At 44.0% G+C, this 17,939-nt stretch overlaps 1 protein-coding gene and 1 long non-coding RNA gene across 4 annotated transcripts in view; one reads left to right on the forward strand and one right to left on the reverse strand.

The window, feature by feature from the left end:
• LOC148643591 (uncharacterized) overlaps positions 1-6,085 on the reverse strand; it is a 30,879-nt gene extending 24,794 nt beyond the window's left edge. For all 3 annotated transcript variants that reach the window (XR_015929024.1, XR_015929025.1, XR_015929026.1), the window contains exons 1-2: positions 5,985-6,085; positions 4,974-5,113 (exon numbers count right to left, since the gene is read on the reverse strand). This is a non-coding gene — a long non-coding RNA (uncharacterized LOC148643591). The remainder of the gene's footprint in view (positions 1-4,973; positions 5,114-5,984) is intronic.
• Positions 5,421-17,267, forward strand: gusb (glucuronidase, beta). Its single transcript, XM_088615926.1, has 12 exons — positions 5,421-5,812; positions 6,971-7,156; positions 7,997-8,178; positions 8,828-8,970; positions 9,406-9,593; positions 9,826-9,978; positions 10,329-10,507; positions 11,486-11,632; positions 12,734-12,818; positions 13,429-13,605; positions 14,262-14,397; positions 15,989-17,267. Exons 1-12 carry the CDS (start codon positions 5,609-5,611, stop codon positions 16,135-16,137), a joined length of 1,929 nt encoding a protein of 642 aa, XP_088472052.1. The 5' UTR covers positions 5,421-5,608; the 3' UTR covers positions 16,138-17,267.
• The last annotated feature ends 672 nt before the right edge of the window (positions 17,268-17,939 follow it).

A 17,939-nucleotide genomic window follows, 5' to 3' on the forward strand; every position in this document is an offset into this window, starting at 1 on the left:
TCAACCACCCATCACCAGCCCAACAGTCATCTGCTTCACTATTAAGATGCATCATCGTAGGATCTGAGAGGATCCTTCACTTTCTGAAGCCTATTGACCTCTCTGCCTCTTTTTTAGTCAAAGATACTGGGGTGGTTTTGAGGTGTGGCTCAACCCTGCTCTGCAGATAATGGGCATTTCGAAGCGTACTTGCTGCGTACCCCAGAGTTACTTTTTTATACCAGGAAGTACACAGTAAGCACCTGGGATGGATGAGAAATGTCCATCTGCAAAGCGTCCCCTCTGGTACAGTAATTTGAATTTACACAGACAGACAGATCCTGAGCTTGTAGGGAGTAAAGAGGGACTGCTGTCAGATATGATTGTCTTGCCTGGTCATCATTTTTATGGCATCCCACACCACTCCCAGAGTGATAACCAACAGAGAAGAAGCTTATGATTTACAACATCGTGATACCAGTTATAAAACTAATCTTCTTTTCTCATAATCATTTACTGTCCTGCCCTGGTCTGTTTACCACACACTGCACTGTACTGTGTTGCATTTAATAGTCATGCCTTCTTTGTGATTTACTGATGGTAGAGATTAACAGCAAGGTGTGCTCTGCAAGCAGTCTCTCATGTGCTCATCAGTGGAGTTTTTATGGATTTGGGTTTTCCTCTGGATCGCTGAAACTACCTGGCCGTGAAGTGTGGTGGAAAAAAAGAAAAAAAGCAAATTTCCTTCAGGACATGTGAACCCCGTCTCTGATTAAGCTCTAGCATCACACACACACACACCACTGAAGGAGCACGGCATTTTTCAACAGCTCCTTTCAAAACTCCATTCATTGTTCATATAATAGTTGCTCAGCAGAAAGGATACAACTCCATTCCGTCAAAGATGCAGATCTGTATCTGCTAGTGCTTTTTGAAGTAGGGGAGGTTTCCGAGAGCGCGTGAGATGTGTTCACAGCTTGCAGTAATGCAGCACATACACACCTCTTGTGACTTTCAAGCATTCTATTCTATTGAAGCAGGCTCAACCTGATAAAAGGCCCTGTTTCTCAGGGAACCTACTCCTGACAGCTATGTGGTGTGGCTGACATTAGGCTCCCAGGCTGAACAAGTGAACCTTTTGTTCTTGGAGTGTTGGCCGCAAATACAGATTGATGGAAACGTATTCTTCGTAAAGAGAATGCTTGAGAGCTCCTTTGCACCCCATTACCCAATTCAAGAAGATCGTACTGAAGTGAGTGGATCACGATCATTGTGATGCATCAGAATTCTTTCAATGAGGACACAAAAAAAGAAAAAAAAAACAGTGCTTATGCCTATTTCTGTAACGCATCCCAAATGATTTGGTGCAAGATTGCAGATGAAAGACTGGACGGTGGGGGTTGGGACCCTACAAGGCATTGATCAGACTGTAGTTCTTTGATCACTTGCTATACATTATTCAGTGTGAGTGACATTAATAATTTAAGCAGTCACATTATCTCAGGGGAACAAGGAAGATATGAGAAAAACCTCTTTTTCTTTAGCTCTGAATACTGAATTACCAGCAGCTGCTTGCGTCAGCAGATCAATGACATGGTTGCTAGAGGCGTTTACCTTTATCAGAGCACAGAGGGTTGACAATTGTCCCACCACGCTGCCAGGTTTATCAGTGTCTCTTCAGTTTGAGTGAAGATGACAAATTTGAATACCTATTTATAAGTGACCTTCTACAGGATGTTTAACCTTGAGGAGAAAGTGAAGAATCAGAAAAGACTGTACAGTACAGTAATGATAATATTATAGCCAACCGATGAACAGTTCAATTTGATTCTGATGAGAGCTCCCATTTTTCCTTCCATCTATTCTCTAATGATCCTCTGGGTTGTAGAGGGAGTGAGGGCCTAACAAGGCAGTGGGCACAAGGCACACCCTAGTTGTGATGCCAGTCCATGCCAGATCACACACACAGACACACACACTCACACCAGGGCCAATTCCAAGAAGCCAATTAAACTGCCAGCATGTCTTTGGACTCTGGGGGGAAACTGGAGCACATGGAGGAAACCCTTGTAAACACAGGGAGAACATACAAACTCCACACAGATAGCACCCTGGGAACTGGATCCATAATATGGTTTATGTATGGAAATGTCCATCTGTTTACTTAAAGGCAGTAATGGGTGGCTCTGAACAGTACTGGACACACCCAAAACTCTGCAAGTACTAGTTATTTTACCAACAAACTTTGGATGACTTTCTAATACGGAAATCCTGAAATGAATTAATATATAGTCAAGCAAGTATCTAACAGTTAGATTTTTTTAAGAGTGCAATATTATTCCAGGTTTCTGGCTTTGTATTTAAATTTTAAAAGGGTTCCTGTTTATGAGTGTCGTTCATATTTGTGTCAAATATGAAACTGCTTCCTGCTTTAGCCCAGTCAAGGGCAATGAGCACTGATAATGCAACACCTGATTGCCCTACAATCTGTACTGATCCTAATCTAAATCCTGTGCTGTAAGGAAGGCACTCAGGAATGGTATAGCTGCATTTTCAATATAACCGTTACTGTGTCAGAACCATGATCAGTAGCTTTCTCTTCCTCCTCTTCATGCTACGTTTTGAGTTCCATAATCGAGTCAAATAGACATACGATTTTGATAAAAGTTAATAACTGTACGTAAAGAAACAAAATCTCACCAAGGGGATATATAGAATTATCAATGGACAGAGCCAAGGTGAACAGCATGAATGTGAAAGCACTTTTCCAGTAAAGTATTATCGCAAGATCCTGCCAAGTAAGACTGCCTTACCTTCACCTGTGTCACCTGTTGTGTTGAACGTTTTTTGTCACATCTCGGCCCCTGGTTTACAGAGCTTCTCTCTAGCAGGTTCACTTTTTAATTGACAGATTTCCAAAGAGTCTGATTTTATTACATAGCAGCTGAAATGTTTGGAGTGATTGTAATGATAGCCCCCACTGTTCCATCAATCCATTTTCTGTTTCATCCAATACAGGGTTGCGGGGGAGCTGGAGCCTATCCCAGCAAGCAACAGGCGCAAGGCAGGGTGCACCCTGGGCAGGATACTCAAGCAGACACAAACACACGCACACTCACACCAGGGGAAATTTATCCAGAAGCCAATTAACCTACCAGTCCTACCAGTATGCCTTGGGACTGTGGGGGGAACCCAGAGTATGCAGAGGAAACCCACACGAACATGTGGAGAACATATAAACTCCACACAGACAGCACCCCGAGAATTGAACCCGGGGTCTCAGCAATGCTAACAACTGTGCCACTGTGCCACCATGTTGCCCTGAATTAACAACCACTTAACAGAAAAATAAAGTCAGTAAATTTCCCTGAATTTCCCTAACATTACCCTTCATATAAATGCCATGGGTGTTAATCATTTTAGATAAATACCTTGAATTTAGAATAGCCAAGTTAACCTTGAACTTATTGGATGTATTGCCAAGTCTTATGCATTCAATTGTCTCTGGAATACTATCGCTATTACCTCCTATTACAAAATATTGAAACCCGAGCCTGCGTTTCAACAGGTTTTAAATGAGTTCAAACAGTCTGCACTCCAGAGCACCAAAGATCAAGGCAAATCTCTGCACGCTATAAAGCTCAACGGAGTTCTTATCTCCACATTCGGTTTAAAATAGCATTGCAATCTTAATAATTAACGGGCAACAGACTTTAATTTAAACACTTTATGAAGTAAAGTCAATTCATAGATAAGGTACTAAGTATAAACCATTAGAAAGAAAAAGAACAGTATTCGAAAAGGTCATAAATAAAGAAGGAGTAAAATAACACAGAAATCAGCATTTTAAAGAACACGTGTTCACGCTTTTACAAATTGATTAATCAAAGAGAACAGAACGCCTAATTTGTCAAATGTTAAAAACTCAATAGACCAGGACAGAAGGACAGTACGGGCTGTAAAACAAAGTGTTTTGTTAACTCTTTACTAGCCTAAATGAGTAACTTTACTGGGGGTGAATAAACTGAAAATCCAGACTTGCATGTCTGTTTTGAAGGCCCTGACTTCACCAGTAAAAGCTTTGAAAATGGAAAGGTTAATTAAAATAACTGGAAACCCCAATATTCTGTTCATTAAAGCATCTGTAAGAAAGGGCAATGAATGCACTCATTTTCACGAAGCACTTCGAAGTATTATCAGAAACAACCGGAAGAAAATAAACTTTATAAGACATGTGAAAGAATGTAAAATACTTCATAAATGCGTACTCAGAATGTTGATACTTTTTCGTTCAAGATTCTTATACCTTTAACAGAGATCCGTTTGGTAAAATTTCTAAGTTATGCTTGGGATAGCCTTGATACAGGGTTCAATACCCAAATGTTTGCAAAACATTAATTTTAAGTTGTGGTGACTCGGCTTCATCAAGGCGTTCGCTTGGAAATTGTATTTAACAGGAAAGAGCTCCACCTTCCGGACTACAACTAGAACTTCTTGTTACACGGTTTCCTTTCCACGTTTCCCAGTCAAACCGGCACCAAAGAACAATCTCCTTTAACACTTGGCAGTGGACAGAACAATGAAGCTCTAATTAATAATTAATAATAATAATTGCTTACACTTATATAGCGCTTTTCTGGACACTCCACTCAAAGCGCTTTACAGATAATGGGGATCCCCTCCACCACCACCAGTGTGCAGCCCCACCTGGATGATGCGACGGCAGCCATAGTGCGCCAGAACGCTCACCACACATCAGCTCTCAGTGGGGAGGAGAGCAGAGTAATGTAGCCAATTCATAGAGGGGGATTATTAGGAGGCCATGATTAGTAAGGGCCAATTGGAAATTTGGCCAGGACACAGGACAGGTGATAACTAATATCCATGCTACCTTTGCCACACAAAGTGATTGCAGTATTATAAGGCATGTATAATAATTTTTGTCTCCCTTTTTTTTAAGTGGGGGTGTGCGTGGGAAAAAAAGGTGAACTGACCTGATATATTCGGTGCAAACCTGGAGTCTGGAAAACAGCTGGTTTCCTCACAGCTGCGACCGCGTGAGGCCACAGAGGATGAGATGACGGATTCTGCTTTCACATTGAAATTGCAATACATTCTTGTTTTCGACTAGCGTCTGCGTTAAACATAACAAAATACAATTATTAGAATATAACCAAACCTTCTTTTTATTAAGTGGAGCATGCTGGGGAAAAAAAAGCATGAAAATTCAATCTGTGGAGTGCCAAAATAATATCATATAGTATGTGAATGACCAGCGCGCACTCTTTTCTATGCAGTGATCTCTGTCGCCACCTAGTGCACGGCTAAGGCACAGGACTGATACTTCTGTCGCAACATGATAACACGAACATGAACTTTGTTACTTGCGCAGCACGGGGCTGCACAGCTGGACAAACAAGCGCAAACAAGTGAAGGTCGGAAACAGGATGAGTCTGAACATCCGCCCAGGACTCCCTAACTCGCAAAGAAGTCGCTCGGTCCGCTGTCGGAGGAAGACGGCATTTCCTCACGCCTGCCCCTCACGTGATCGGGCGGTCAGGTGACACCCCGAGCCGCTGGTAGCGAGTCTGGTCTGGGAGATGCTGTCGTGCAGGAGGAGGAGGAGAAGATGAAGGTTGTACTCGTCCCTGCGCTCTTAATGTTCTCGGCATGGAGGCTCTGTTCTGCTGTCGCAGGGGGGATGCTCTTCCCCAAGGAATCGCCGTCCCGGGAGGTCAAGGAAGTGAACGGAGTGTGGAAATTCAGAGCCGATTTCTCCGACAGCAGGAACGCGGGTTTTGAGGAGCAGTGGTTCAAACGGCGCCTTGAAGAGGTACATTTTAGGAAGCGAGAGAGCCTGCGGAAAAGTTGTGGCCTTTGCTGCTGACTACGAACTTTATTTTGATTCGACAAAGGTCTCGTGTCATCGCAATTCATGAAAGCATGTTGGCGAGAAAGTGCAGCCACATTATGCCTGTGCATGCCTATTGCAAGGGTATACTTACTTGATTGGTTTTTATTCTGCCATAAATGTTGACTTGGTTAGGACGCTTTTAATCAAGCGGTGAATCGAGTTGTTTCTTCACTTTTGTACGTCAGTAAATCGTGACGTATTGTACAAAGCGACGGCTAGTCACATGCTTTGTACTAATTACATGAGGATTAACTCCAATGCGGGATTTTCCCATGAAAATCTGGCTCCCATCATAAGTGTTATTACAGTGGCTTGTTGCCAAGAGTATGGAATATTATAGGAAGGGATTGCGAGTAAGATTAAATGATACAATGCAAAAATAGTATAGTATCGTATCCATTATGAACACGCACTGTGCACTGAAGAAAAATGTTTCTGTTTAAAAATGAGATCTATTCCCAACCTAAACCCAGTATATTCCAGTTTCTGTGCTATTAACAACCTTTCTGCATGCTGTAGCAGTAGTCAGTCATGTACTGGAAATTAAACTCTTAGACGCTGTACTGGCATGTCTATCTCACACCATGCACTGCTGCAGGTAAGGAGGAAAGAGAAGCTCTGTTAAATACGGTACTCTCGATTGGCAGCAGAGACAGTGACACATTTCCTCCCACAGTGTAAGAAATACTCATAGATTAGACATTCAGCCTCAAAATAAATCAGATCCCATAATTCCTACGTCTGTCAGAACAGCTATAAATGCCATAGGGGAGGAAACATAATACAACTAGCAGTATTATAAATGATAAATTATAAATGCGTATTTATAGTGCAAGATGGTTTCACTAATTACACAAAGCTGTCTTGAAAAAGCCCACGACAAGGAAACAGAGAGGAGACCCTCCAGCCTCAGCCTAGCTTGTCTTCTTTGTGCTTTTGACTTATTGGGCCAAAGTTTTGGGAGCATAGCAGGGTTTGCTCAGCCGTTCTATTATTTTCTGTGGAAATAAACGCCCCCCCCCCGTCAATCTTCATTCATCTACCTGCTGGCACTGTATCTCTATCTGTGTGGTGTAGACAGGCCCCGTGAGCGACATGCCCGTCCCAGCGAGCTTCAACGACATGTCTCAGGACCCGCGGCTGAGGGACTTCATCGGCTGGGTGTGGTATGAGAGGGAGGCGTGGATCCCGGGACGATGGCTGGCGGACAGGGGGCAGCGGGTGGTGTTGCGCGTGGGCAGCGCTCATTACTTCTCTGTCGTGGTGAGTAGCCCTCCTCCCTTCCAGCCCTCCAGCCCTACAACACTTCGAGGGGCGGCGTGCGGAGAGGAACAAGCGCACCGGACCGGCTTTGCAATACCCCTTATCTCAGCCTTGCAAGAGCTTACAGATATCGCAAGATCAGCAGGACGTTGGCATTGCAAAAAAAAAAGAAAAAAAACACAGTTTACTTGTTGAGCAAGTCCTGCAGTGGACACTGTTCGCACAGCAGGAAGGAGTGCTGTTGTTCTCTTCCCGTTTCAGGAAACGAGCACTCCGATGTGTAGCACAAGAGCTGCATGCCATTCATTTCTGATGTTTGTCCAGGCAGTGTAAAGAGTGGACCAGCTTCTCATATCTGCCAGATGTGAAAACAAGCTGCTGTTGAAAAGAAATCGAACACTAAAATACAAAACATGCATAAATAGCTGAAACTATTTGTTAACATGAACCCTATTCGTGTGCAGGCAGGAGAGGTGTGTGAATCCTCCTAGCTCACAAAGTAACGAGCGGCAGGAGGTGACATGCTTGTGTGCCCATTGGCTTGTTTCTGTTCTGCGCTATAGGTAGGCATGTGGTGGCATCATGTTGCAGGCTTGGTGGATCTGGAGCCTTTCCTGCTTCACTTTTCTGGAGACAGTGAAATTGGGGTTGTATTTTGGTTGTGTTTGAAGGTCTTGGCGTGTATAATCTCGCCTTGCAAAGCCACGTCCCATAAACAGGACCAGCGTGGTTTGGTAATCCTCAGTGGCAGAATGATCGACAAGGAGGAAGACACTTGGGCAGGTGAAAAGTGTCATTAATGGCTCCTCGAAGTTGGCGTTACTGTCGGTTCCTTTTCAGTGGGTTAACGGAGTCGAGGTGACCCAACATGAGGGAGGCCACCTCCCCTTCGAAGCCGACATCAGCGATCTGATCCGAAAGGATCCCGCGCAGCTCTGCCGGATCACCATCGCAGTCAACAACACCCTGACCCTGCGCACGCTGCCGCCCGGGACCATCCAGTACATGAACGATCCCACAAGGTGAGCGCTTACAAGCCTGTATGATTTGTAGGAGCACCTAGGTCAGCATTCACTTGAGAACCTCCGCCACAGTCTTTCACCGCATCTTAGCATTAGCATGTTCTGTACAGGTAATCCACTATCTCTACCACGAAATTCCACTGAAGTCTCATTCAGGGAGGTATGGTGGTGCAGTGCCTAGCATCACTGCCTCACAGTGCTGGAGCCCTGAGTTTAATACCTGGCATGCTGTCTGCATGGAGTTTGTATGTTCTCTCTGTGTTTGCATGCTCTGGTTACCTCCCACAGTCTAAAGACATACTGGTAGGTTAATGGTGTGACTGTGTGCATGACTGTGTTAGTATCCGTCTGCCCTGCGATGGACTGGTTTCTCGCCCCGGGTGTATCCTGCCTTGTGCCTGTTGCTTGCTGGAATAGGCTCCCTCTCCCGCACGACCCTGAATTGGATAAAGCAGTGAGAAGATGGATGGATAAGGTGCACTGTGCCACCTTCACATATTTTGTTATTAACAGTGTGGAAGAACTGGCCCTCCCAATACTTATTAGCCTTTTTTTTCAGGATGAGAATTTTCTGGTATACTGTACTTGTGGAAACTGGCATCTGAGGCACCTTTAGGGACCTACTGTCTTGTTTGGTGTGATTGAACAGGTACCCAGCTGGCTACTTTGTGCAGAACACGAACTTTGACTTCTTTAACTATGCTGGAATTCACCGCCCTGTCCTTCTATACACAACACCTCTGGCACACATCGATGACATCACAGTGCAGACCAGCTTTCAGGATAACACAGGTATGTGGTGACGCACACATCCACCAGTCTGTTGGGTCTGTTTAAGTGAAGACATTGAAAGTGGTTGCCTTTCAGAGCTATAGTTAGGTTTGATTACCCAATTCAATGTCTTGTGATTGGCAGTGCTGATATGGTATTGTGGTTTGAAGCAAACAAACCATTGACTTTGAAGAAAATTCTTGAAAGGATGTTGCATGTGCCCCTAGTGTCATTTCACAGTTTGGGAATGTTGCTTTTCAGGGCTGGAATGCCCAATGAATGCCGGAAAGAAACGGCAACAGACAATGTAGAGAAGACCGATAGAAAATGACCATGTGTGATAAAATTAACAGGTGCATCCAAGTGATCTCAGCAGGTCCTTAAAACAACCGCTTGCTAACAAAGTGCTGTCTAATGGCAGGTGTGAAAACTGCTGTTGTTGGGTCTCGGTTTCAGGGCTAGTAAGCTACCAGGTGTCCATCCAGGGCAGCCAGGATGTGACGGTGACGGTAAACTTGTCTGATAAGGACCGTCGGAGTGTCGCCACAGCCAGTGGCACCTCTGGGACACTCAAAGTGGCAGATGTGAACCTTTGGTGGCCCTATCTGATGCATGAAAACCCCGGGTATCTATATTCTCTGGAGGTACGTGTCCGATTGAGTTTTGTCTTGAACTGCATTCACTGAGCTAACTTGCAAAAATGTAAAATGTCTATTTACCTCACTCCTCATTTTATGGCTATCTTTTGGTTGCAGGTGCATGCACTGACAGCTTCTGCCTGCTACAAAAACTGTTCGTTGTTACTGCATGATCTGGGTGTTGTCTGTAGTCTTCGTGACTGAACAAGCCTGCAGTTGATGCTTTGCTGTTTTGCAGGTGCACATGAGTGCCAAATCTGGCGGCTCACAGTATGAGGATTATTACACACTGCCCGTTGGGATCCGCACTGTGCAGGTCACAAAGACACAGTTCCTCATCAACAATAAGCCTTTCTACTTCCATGGGGTGAACAAGCATGAGGATTCGGATGTAAGTTTCAGCACCAGTAGGTGGCAGTGAAGAGCTGCTCTGAACTGAGTAAGAAATTAATACAGTACTTCATACTTAGTCTTCTCATTTGTTGATCAAAACTCCAGCAGTCACTTTTTCTCTTCTGATTGCCCATTAAGTAGGGTATAACATTTTCCCTGTTAAAAAAATCACTTAAGACGGATTAAATGTGCTAATAATTCAGAATTTCAAGTCTAAAGGAATTATTGCATCCCTATATACATGTTGTAAGTAATATTAGTTTTAGTACGTATACCATTCAGGGCAAAAATGTTCTTTAAAAATGAGAGAAAGGTCGGTGCATGCTGTGTTTTTTTCCCCTGGAACAGATCAGAGGGAAGGGGCTGGACTGGCCCCTGATCATCAAGGACTTTAATCTTCTGAAGTGGCTCGGCGCCAACTCGTTCCGCACCAGCCATTACCCGTACGCCGAGGAGATCCTGGAGCTGTGTGACCGCCACGGCATCGTGGTCATCGACGAATGCCCCGGCGTGGGCATCAAGGACATGTAAGGCTCTGCCAAGGGGCATTTGTATTCGCTCTGGATTGTGTGCCATAGCTGCTGTTTGCAGGGGCTTAACTCTGGAGACTTTAGATCCTGTCATTCTTGTCTGATTTTGTCAGACCTGGGAAGTTAGGCAAGGCTGGGCCTGTTTGGTGCTGGGATGGGAGATCTCCTAAGGAAAAGCAGGCTACTGCTTTAAGTTGCTGAACCAGTAGGCTTCCCTCTTTCTTCAGCAACAAAACATCGTGTGAAACTGAGGTTCTTGCTGCTTGGACATGAACAATCCCATGTCACCATTCCAAAAGCTAGAGGTGAATATCCTGGCTAAACTCCAGACTGCTTGTGTATTGCCTTCCTGAAGAGTTCCATAAATTCAGCTTGGGAAGCAGTTTCTCATTTCTTCATCTGACCTTCTGTGAAGAGAGGCTGCTGGCAAAAACTGGCTATGATGTGTCACCCAGGAGGGTGTTACATTTTGGTTGTGTTATTAGGTGGGTCCCCACGTAAAACTTTGGGATCCTTTGGGATGAAAAGCACTGTATATATAACATGATATTATAGCTACATAACAGGTCAATGTTAAGTTCACAGGAAAAGCCCCTGTATTATAATAATAATAATAATAATAGCTTACACTTATATAGCCCTTTTCTGGACACTCCACTCAAAGCGCTTCACAGGTAATGGGGACTCCCTCAACCACCACCAATGTGCAGCATCCACCTGGATGATAGAAATTTAAGACCGAGCCACCACTTCTACCATGACATGAAGCTGTTGTTGACATGCACATGCTTGACTGTCGTAGCTCAGTGCCCAACTGTCCGTGAATCAGTGAGCTTCTCCGAATGTAGCTCTCTGGTTTCTGGGAATTAACGAAACCCCTTACTGGTATGTGTGCATTTGCACATGATTTAAATCTGCTCAGAACAGGCGTCAGGCTGCCAACAGCTGTCCCGGCTGACGTCTGCTTTCTCTTAGCCGCAGTTTTGGGAACGAGTCCCTGGCGCACCACCTGGTTGTGATGGAGGAGCTGGTGAGGAGGGACAAGAACCACCCCTCCGTGGTGATGTGGTCTGTCGCCAACGAGCCCGCCTCCGAGATGCCCCCTGCAGGTTTCTATTTCAAGTAAGGCTGATAGCGGTACATGAGAATGTTTTAAACCTTTAAAGAGCTCAGGAGCAGACCCATAGCCTGCAGCAGTGGAGAGTGGAGGAGCACTCTCTCGGCTGGAGCAGAAGAGACAGCAGCGTTCTCAATCACAGGCCAGTTGATTTCTGTTTTCTGTTCAGAGCACATTTGTTAATTCGCTTTCTGATCTTAAATGATCAGGTGGGATTTGTAGCAGGTATGAGCACGGTACTAAATCCGAGTTTCAGAACTGCCCTCATTCAGGTGTTAAATTGAAGAACTTGGATGGACCTCTGCAGAGGGAAAAATGTTCATTGTGGGAGTTGTATGAGGCCGTGTCATTGCCACCTGCGGCTGTTCATCATCAACCAGGAGGAGCTGTGTAGTCAGAAATTACAGCAAGCAAGAGGAGTAGCTGTATACATGTGGACCGATATCGTTGTTCTTTATATATTTCAGTGCAGACTTAACCTCTTCTTGTTAAAAAATTGACTAGTCAAGTCAGTCAGTCAGGGTGCTATAGCACTGTCTCATAGACGCATAGTGCCAATAATAGAGATTTCCACCTCGGCCGGTTCCCAGCCATGGCCTTGACTTGTTGCCAAGTAAGCTGTTTATCGGCAGCCATCATGTCGCTGTTCAGGCTGTGGCGCCAGGTCCCTCTGGGTCTGCCTCTCCTGTGGGATCCTTGAGGATTCCAGTCTAGGGCTTCCCTACAAATCTCAAAGTGTTTGTAGACTTAAGAGGGCGAGTTTTATGATGGAATGTCATTTTGGGCATTTGCTTTGTGAGGACATAGTTCCACGCAGGGTGTAGTAGCTGGGTGTGGGCGTTTGTGTTGTACGCAGAGCCAGTCACCAGCTTCGGTTGCTGGAATGCCGTTTGAGGAGTCCTAGGAAAGCGTCATTGTAAGGGAAAAATGTGCTGAAGGGGAGTTTAAAGATATCAAACAAAAGAACCACAGAAAGAGACAAACCCTAGGAACAAATATAGAATGCCTTTCTGACCTTCAGATGTCTGAATACCTCTGAAACCGAACTCATATTTGACAACTCCAGCACAAAAGTAATTTTCTTTTGTCATGAAATGTCTCTGCAGGTCAGTGATAGAACACACCAGATCCCTGGATCGGTCTCGGCCTGTCACCTTTGTTTCGGACAGCAATTTTGCCAGAGATAAGGGGGTCAGTATCATTGTGCTTGATTGTAGCACGTTTCAAAATCTGAAGCAAAATCACATATGTGGTGACTCGGGTTCAAAGGCATCTGGTACTGTACTGCCTTCTAAACACTATTTGAAACCTGTTCAACCACAGTTTAAACTGTTTGAGAATCCATCACTGTTCCTCATTATCTTATTTGTACTTAACACAAAGACATTTGACATAAATCAAAATCTGGTTAACAACTGTAATCGAGATTAATGTTTCTTTTGGAGGTTTGCAGTTAATAGAAGACTTTAATGGAAGGTCACTGTAAATTGATTTTCACAAAAGTGAGTGGTTTATATCGTTTCTTTTTAGTGTTTAATACACATGTATTCTTTAATTCACTACACATTTGCCAAGGCCTTGTCCCTTGTTGCTTTTTCCTTAAAAATGCTGTTCAAAAAGCCTGTATAGTTATCAGATGAAAGAGGCATTTCGTTCTGTATTCAGAAGCTATAGAAAACTCTTGATTCTCCTGCTGAAGATGAGAGTAAAAGCTTGGAGATCAAGAATGGACGCTGTGTGATTCCTCTCTGCATCATGACCGGAGTGCTGTAGGCAAACTAATCTGCGTTTCCCTCGAAAGGCCCCATATGTGGATGTGATTTGCGTGAACAGCTATTTCTCGTGGTACCACGACCCTGGGCACCCGGAGGTCATTCAGATCCAGTTGAACACCCAGTTTGAGAACTGGTACCGCATGTATGAGAAGCCCATCATTCAGAGTGAATACGGGGCAGACGTTGTTCCTGGATTACACACTGTGAGTACAGAGACATCCTTCATTAAAACACTCATGCAGCAGAGCACTTTTGGTAAGGGGTTCACTCAACACAGTGCTATAGGAAAAGCATAGGAGCCAAATGGGAAAGATCTTTCTGGATATGTATACCATACAAACAGTAAATTCAATGGGCATTTAGAGTTGTGACTCCAAGGGTCTGAGCCACCTTAATCTATTAAGTTTAAGTAAACCACATTATACTTTGTTCTCCTCCGATAAACCTGCCCGCAGAGCTACATATCATGTCATCTGCTGTGAGACATGAGAGGGGGTGCATCTCTCGCAGATCTTGCTGGCTGTCAGCAAGTCTCAAGAACGTCTGTTGCACAGAATGAGCTGAACACTTGACTAACGGCCAGTCTCTTGGAGAATCACAGTCAGTCTTGTAGTGACATGAGCAAATCTCAAGCTAGCAATATCTGGGTTACAAAGCCCGGCCTATGATCTGAGCGAGTCTGGTTCTCGTAGGTTATAAACTTGGTTTAGAATATTCAATTGCTGAGATGCCACCTTTTAATGTCACTATTCTGCATGTGAAATGTGCAATGAAAAAATGTAATCACCAGTCCGTCTGTAGCAGTGACGGCATCCTGCTGACCCAGCCAATTCCAAAGGCATTCCACGTGTGTTTGTAGGATCCTCCGATGATGTTCACCGAGGAGTACCAGAAGACTGTACTCCAGAACTATCACGCAGTGTTTGACCAGAAGAGGAAGGAGTATGTCATTGGTGAACTCATCTGGAACTTCGCCGACTTCATGACAGCACAGAGTAAGAGTCATTTTAACCATCTATTCCGTAACCTGGAACCTGAAAAGTCTGAATTAGGAATGGAAGTCTTTTCAGTTATTATCCGTCTCCCCAAGAATAGAATTCTGTGGTCACTCTTGTTATTACTATTCATTCATATGTGCTGAATGTAAGTTATTTAACTTAGTACAACCTGAACTACACTTACCAGAATTAAAACTCCCATGTACCTGAGGATCTATCAAATCAGCCCTTATTCAGTTTTTTGTTAGGTTGCCAGCTGACCAAACAAATACCCTTAGTTAACAGCTAAGAAGAGATATGCAAGTAACTGCTCCACTGATACTGTAACTCAAACTTAGCTTATGTTTACATTTAGTAAGTGTAGAATATGGAAATCCACTAGAGACTACAGCTAGACCAGTGCTCTTCTAAGATGGCCTGTGAAAGAGGTCAGTTTTCATTTTCTGAACTGTTTCAGAAATACAAAAATGTTAGTTTTATTTTCAGAAGTATTTCTAAAGCTCGGAAGGCCGAGCTGTTCAGCACAGGTGTTCAGAACTTGCTGCTGCTTCCGCCATATTTTGTAATATTTTATTCCAACTAGCGTGGGATTTGAAAGGAGTTTGTGTTCGGGCAAAGCAAGGAATCTTTTGTTTTAAGTCTATATGTCAGACATTTGTTTTTTGGCCAAACACATATGGCATGACGGAAAGTTAATAATTACCCTCTGTGCTTGGGAGGGATCCCTGCTGACACTGTGAGACACACACTCCTGCCCAGTGAGGCTGCCATAGCGACAACAAACACTTGATTTTTGTATGAAAACTATCTCAAGTCATCCGTTGTTTCAGTATAGTGAGTAAGTAAGGGGAGGAATTATCACTTCCTATTATGCCCAATTGTGCAATAGTTTGGCTTTGTCATGGGCTCTCTTGCACGTTCTTTTAAAGGGGAACTGCAGTCCAAAATTCTCAGAACGGTTATTAAATCTCAGTAACAGATTTATTGCTGGCATACAAAAAAAATGACAAATTTTGAATTGGGCACAAATCGTGAACTTCGCGAAAAGTACTGTATGGTTGTCGGTGTTGTTGCAAACCAAGGCCAAGAGCAAGAGCTTGCGAGAACTGCGATGTGATGTGGCCCTTCCTGCTCGCGAGTCGTCTCCAAGGGCTAGTGTAATGGGATGTACCGTATGAGCGGATAAGTACAGATCGTACAGCAGCCATTTCACCGCAGGAATATTCCAACATGATCTGCACTCAGAACTAACAAGTAGTATTCCTGGGCAAAACTGCTCTGAGGTCGAGAACAGTAGTTCTAGTGGATTAAAAGAGACGTATTCACAAGCCTGCTTATTTATAGTGTAAAAGGGCTGCTTCCCATCAGTGGAAGTCTGGTTGCCTCATCCTAAATCACAATGACGACACTACGGAGCTGAGCATTCCTGAAACTGAACTGCACTCACCACTGCTGATTCTTTCTGACCCCGCAGTAGAAAAACACTGGTGCAGTTCCCCTTTAAGAGGGAGGGAGGCGCCCAGCAGTGCCTTACTGTTCTGGACGCCGTTCGTCGGCTACAGTAATAGATGTTCCCTCAACCTTGCAGCCATCACCCGCGTGGTTGGGAATAAGAAGGGGATCTTCAGCCGTCAGCGTCAGCCCAAAGCCGGGGCCTTCCTGCTGAGGGAGCGGTACTGGAGACTGGCCAACGAGACGGGCCGCCTGCCCCCCTGGGGCAGATATCCCTGCGCGTGACAGGAGTGAGGGCATCAACCCTCGGCCTGGCTCGTTCCACAGCAGGGGACCGGTGGACCGACCTTTCAGCCTTACTCACGAATAGTGCCTTATTCCTACCCTGGTTCCAACAACGCTTCCAGAAATCACTGTAGCCTGCACTGCGGGCTGAAGACGGTGGCCTTCGCTGTCAGGCCTCAAGTCTGGAGACTTTTTTTTCCTTCCATAGCTGAAAACTGTTTCTATTTAATTCAATCACTAAGACGTTTTGCAATATTGGTTAAGAGGAACACGAGTTCCCCCTTTTCTATTGGTATTGTTATTACACAGGAGATAGACCCCTTCTGTTTTTGACCACAGTGTGCAGAATCTGCCCAAGATGAGAAATCTAATAACTGAGCCTCCAACTTGCTGTAGTGCTGCTACATCTGCCCCTTTCTGAATTGGTCTAAGCCCAGCTCTGCTTAACTTTCAACAGCAACCTCCATCAACCTGCCTAATGCAGTAGCTGCAAACCAGACTCAAACAATTTTTATTCCCCAATTCATTTTACTTCTTTCAGCAAGCACTGCAGAGCTCATCCCATTTGCTTTGTGTAGAACAAACTAGCTTCTGGGATATTTTTTCCTCTCTCTTAAATTTAATGAGGTCACAGAACAGTGAGTTGGGGCTTTAAAAAAAACATCAGTGTTTAAAATAAGCAGTGAACAAAATTGGACTTATGATCAGTGATCTTGTACTATAGTCCTCTAGCCTCTGATTTTCAGTTCGATCAGTTAGCATTGCGTATTTAACCAGTGAACTGGTTTAGATACATTTTGTGCCAACTACGGTTTCACTGATTAAGGCAACTGATATTTTTCTTCCAAACAAGGAAGAAAAATATTTAAATGGAACAGGTGTTTCACAAGATTTTTATCAAGAACACTGAGAGCATTGTAACCTGCCTCTTGTGTATATATATTTTTAAAAATGAAATGTGTTCAGGTGAAAAAGAGTGCTAATGGTTATGCTTTTGGAACTCAGAGTATGTCTATTTTTAAAACTACAATTAAAAAAAACTTTTCAGGACCTTTGCAGACTTTTCCCCAAGGGGGAAGTTTGTACTTGTTCAAAATCTTATGCTGATCAATAAAAGTTTAGAAAAAGTCTGTCAGCAATTTGTAATAGTTGAATATACTGTAGCTGAAGAGTTAAGTGTTTTATAAGGATTATAATACTGCCCCTTTCTAGGCATGTATATTACTGCCAATATAGAGTAATCAAAATCATTAAACAAGGGCCTGACCAGATTGCTACTCAAGTAGTCAGTTGCTCTGTCACAGTGACTGTTAGTGTTATCAGCTGCCTTCATTCAAGGGTACTACTGTATAACCAGTCAGAACACATTGGACACAATTCTGACACCCCCCGACTACTGTACAAACATATGTCTTCTTCAGCACAGGTATTTATATCAACCATAATAAATAATCTGCCAATCAATATTTTGACAACAGCTGCCTGGACCCTACAACACACTGGTGTTTAACATTGTTCACCCCTGGTCAAATACATCACCTGAGCATAAAACTGGTTAATTCAGGGCTGGTGAATAAAGAGCAGGACTGAATACTACACTATATCTGGACCCATTGATGTGGCAGTGAGACACAGCTAAGCAAAGGGGGCTTATAATGACCACAATTGAACAATAAGCAGTGGGCAGTCAGTCCGCCTTCAGTGCTGGATATATTTCCCTTTCAAAATGATAATTTTCATATACCAGGCTGACTGAGAAGGCATGTATGCTTTTTCGGGCAGGCAGTAGTCCAAGTATTCAA

Source organism: Lepisosteus platostomus, chromosome 22 (assembly GCF_059453375.1).
Source record: "Lepisosteus platostomus isolate fLepPlt1 chromosome 22, fLepPlt1.hap1, whole genome shotgun sequence".
Lineage (NCBI taxonomy): Eukaryota > Metazoa > Chordata > Actinopteri > Semionotiformes > Lepisosteidae > Lepisosteus > Lepisosteus platostomus.